The sequence below is a fragment of the Centruroides sculpturatus genome, unplaced genomic scaffold (genome assembly GCF_000671375.1).
Source record: "Centruroides sculpturatus isolate CEXI.00-Female unplaced genomic scaffold, Cexi_2.0 scaffold591, whole genome shotgun sequence".
In the NCBI taxonomy this organism is placed as follows: domain Eukaryota; kingdom Metazoa; phylum Arthropoda; class Arachnida; order Scorpiones; family Buthidae; genus Centruroides; species Centruroides sculpturatus.
In genome coordinates this window covers 427,087-431,195 of record NW_019384920.1, presented here as the reverse complement: position 1 = coordinate 431,195, position 4,109 = coordinate 427,087, and the positions used below count along the sequence as shown (strand labels likewise).

The window sequence follows — 4,109 nt, the reverse complement described above, 5'->3', positions numbered from 1 at the left end:
AAATAATTTAAAAAGACAAATTACAATAAAACGGTTTATTATCCAACTATCAGAAATTTCACAACATGCCAAGGAAGAGAGGAAGGAGCAATTAAATAATTAGAATTGTAAAGGATTAAAAAATATATATAAAAATGGGGAATATCGCACTTCTGACAATCGCTCCAAGTGTGTGGGCTAAATTTGGAGAATCCGTGCTTCTCGCATGGACAACTGTATGTGGCCAGCTCATGCGTCGGAAAACCTTCTGATTTATTCGTGTACACACCAGACATAAAAAATATCGTGTATCCACAAGCACTCCAATAAATAAATAGAATTGAAACAACACTTTGAAATGTTTTCCCGATGAAAATGAATAATAATATAATGATAATAAGTTTCAATAAAAATGATAAAATGTAAATTGAATTTTATTATAACAAGTTTGCTTGAATTTCCTTTCTTCTGAGATCACAGCAATGTGCGACGGGTAAGCTAGTTTATAATAAAATAATTATCATTAAACATTAAAATTGCAAAATTAAAAATTGAAAATTTCTTAGTTTTGCTGTCTTCTGTAGTAGTGCAGTTTTAATAGGGTCTTTATGTTGCAATAAAATGAGTTGTATAGAGTAGTAATATCACCATGTAGAAAAAAGTGTGTCAATATTTTGAGAAAATAGAGTTGTACTGAATTTGACTAACATTTTTCACAAGTAATTAGTCAAAGAAGTTTTCCTGGTAATGGGTGCTCTGTTATAACTACTTTTAATTCCATGTTAAACCTAAACAAATACCTTTAAACAATAAAATACTCAAACATCAAAACTTATGCTATTCCACTTGTGGAATAGCAATAAATAGAAAAAAACAATTTTAAATGGTAGAACCTAGCTTTATATAATTATTTATATAAAGCTAGGTTCTACCACCTATAGGGCCTTTCAAGTGCCAATATAAGTTTGAATAGTTTATGCCTAATATTTTTTAAAATGTAACTAATATTTGGTGAAAATTGAAATTTTATTTTACATTGAATAGGATATATGACAAGCGATTTATTGAAAATGATAATGGTACAGTCAAAAAGTTTTGTCCTCATCATTTGGTATGTATCATGATTTTTTTATTTATAATATATTGTATATTTTTTTGAGAAAAGAGAATACAAATATTTTGTGTGTAAATATTTAAAAAATAATAATAATTAAATAACATTGTTTTTTTATTAATTATTATTTATTAACTTATTAATATTTCTAACTGAAATATGAAATTTTTTTCTTAATGGAATTATAGTTTTTTTATGAATAAGAAATCAACAATTACATATGTAAAATATAAGCATATTGCTGCTGTTGCATGTTATTTATTTATTTCTGAATTGGTTATAAAAAAATTTTGTTTTCTGTATCTTTAAATAGCTAATATACTATATTTCCTTGATTAAATCCTGCTCTTTGAATAAACCTGGGAAGTAAAGGTGCTGTTAAAAATAAATCTGAGTTGAAAAACGTGAGAAATATGTTACCTACTGCACTAAATAGGGTAATGTAGTTTAGAGTAATAGGTAAATAGTTTAACTGAAATTCTCTCTCTTCAGATTGTCTAGTACTGGATAGTACTTTCTATTTGGAATAGAAAGGTCCAAGGTTCACATAAACATTTTTTGAAATAAAAATATAAATATTGTCAAATATTGAGCATGGGAAAGTTGCAATTGAGTTCATAAGTTGAGAACTTATCAGTTGAAGAGTAATTAGGAAGACTCTCATCTCTTTCCAAAAGAAATGATTAGTTTGAGCCAGATGATAGTTAAAATCTTGATACTTACAACATTGAAGTAGATACAAATGACAATGTAATAACCAAATTGGAAGATGCTGAATTGGGTTAACTATGAAAATGATAGTTATTGTAACCTATAAATACAACCAATAAATGGTTTTGATAGTTTGGAAATGTACAAGTTAGTTAAGATATTTTTTCAATTTTTATCCACTCATCTCCTGTTCCAAGGTAATAAACCGTGGATCTCTAAATAAATTCCAGAGGGATATGTACATTTTAAAAATAAATTCCCTGGAGTTTAATCAAGGAAATATGGTGTATATATTTCTTCTTTTTTCTTTTTCTATTGGTGCCCTGTCCATTCTGGGTGTTGGATGTCATCACAGCTAACATATTCCTTTTGCTGGCTCTTTTGAACAGTTCTTCCAAAGGCATTTCATACCAGTCCCTCAAGTTTTTCAACCATGAGATTCAATGTTGTCCTGGCCTTCTTTTTCCAGAGATTTTTCCTTGTATAATGAGTTGTAGGATTTGGTACTTGATATCATTTCTCATCATGTGACCAAAGTATTCCAGCTTTCTTTGTTTGATAGTGTTGAATGGTTCTTGCTGTTTATCCATTCGTTGCAATATTTCTACATTGGTCATATGTTCTATCCAGGATACTCTTAGAAGTCTTTGGTAAATCCACATTTTGAAGGCTTTGATCTTATTTTCAGATGTTTTGGATATGATCCAAGATTCAACTCTGTACAATAGCACCAGGAACACATAGCATCTGATTATTCTAGTTTTCATATCAAGGGTTAGATCTCTAGGACATAGCAATTTTCTCATTTTCGTGAAAACAGTTCTTGCTGTATATACTGTAATTGCAATTAATATTGCTTTTTTTCTGAGTGGTTACAAGTTTGGCTTGCATATTATTAGTTGAAGAAAATCGGGCATCAGAAATTATTAACAAACTATTTCTATTAAGGTATGTCAAAAATGTTTTATTTATCCCTAATACAGGTATGTACTATTGTATTAATACAATATCATATCTCCAATCAAACCTATTACTGTTTACTATATATGAATCTATATATATCAAAATCTGTCTGTCTCAAATTTTTTTCTCGTTCCCGTGAGATTCAAGATAGATCGGCTCAAGATAGATTCAAATAGACAAGTATCCTTTGCTTAACATGATTTTGTTTAATGCACAAAATTGATTGTGGCAATCCCTTTATATATGTGGCAGAAGTTTTAATCAATGTGGCTTTAACAGATGTCTTTACTCAACATAGATGTTTTTCTCAGCAAATAAGATGTTGGTGAATTTTCTATTTTCATCCAGAGTGATATTTGATGTAGACGTGTAGTTTAATTATGATAGTTGTGAAATTTAACACATTTCTGCTAATGTGAGATCCTATTCTTTGTTCTTTACAGTCCCCAAGTAGTAAAGATGGAAAATGCAAGAATGTCTGAGGCATCACCAGTTCTAATTTTAAACTTGTGTTGTTTAATTGGGCTATTTTTTCATTGTTTTTAAAGGAAGTTTGTAATTTTGACGGCCAAGTAGCCTACAAGAAAAGGTCGGTCATCAAAAGTGTATTCCAAAACATTGAAATAGAATAAATGGCAATGCCTATTTCAACAGACTATCTTCAAAAAATTAATTTTTAATATTTTAAAATTTAATTACCATTTGGCATCATTCTACAATAAAAACATTTGTTATTAACCGAAAATTTGTTCTAGTAGGTTGTGATTGTTTGGTCAAGTACCAAGGTACCATTGTATTTGATTAAACGGTGGCATAGAGGAACTAATTAATTGCATTAATCAAGGGATAACTGTATATATTATTATTATGATGGGTTTAGTGGGATTTACTCGGTTCACACCAGTGGCTGTGTACTATGCCGGACCAGAGTCAAGGCATAGCAACCAAAACAAAACTAAAATTAAATAAGTGTGTCAGTGTCTGCATTCAGGAATTTCCTAACAATGTGGCATGTATTCAATATAGTGGCCTTCTGCAGTGTTATGTATGTATTTCTACTCAATTCTAAAGTTTCCAGGCTTTTGTGTAGTGTGTGTGGTATCACACCTGTACAGGAGAGAACAACAGGTACAATAAGCACCCTATCCATCCTCCACAGATGCCTTATTTCCTGGGCGAGTTCTGTGTACTTGCTAATTTTTTCAGTGCATGTGTTTTGTACATTGTGAGTGTTTGGAATGGCTATGTCTATAATGTATGTGATTTTATTGTGTTTGTCAATGAGTGTGATGTCTGGTCTGTTGTGGTAAATTGTTTTATCTGTGATTATGGCTCTGTCGTA

General features: G+C 30.2%; 1 protein-coding gene across 1 annotated transcript in view; it reads left to right on the top strand.

Annotated features, from left to right (window-relative positions):
• LOC111631849 (DDB1- and CUL4-associated factor 8-like) overlaps window positions 1-4,109 on the top strand; it is a 47,594-nt gene that overhangs the window by 33,446 nt on the left and 10,039 nt on the right. Inside the window, exon 5 of the mRNA XM_023376180.1 lies at window positions 1,024-1,090. Within this exon, the coding sequence (XP_023231948.1) occupies window positions 1,024-1,090 (67 nt within the window). The remainder of the gene's footprint in view (window positions 1-1,023; window positions 1,091-4,109) is intronic.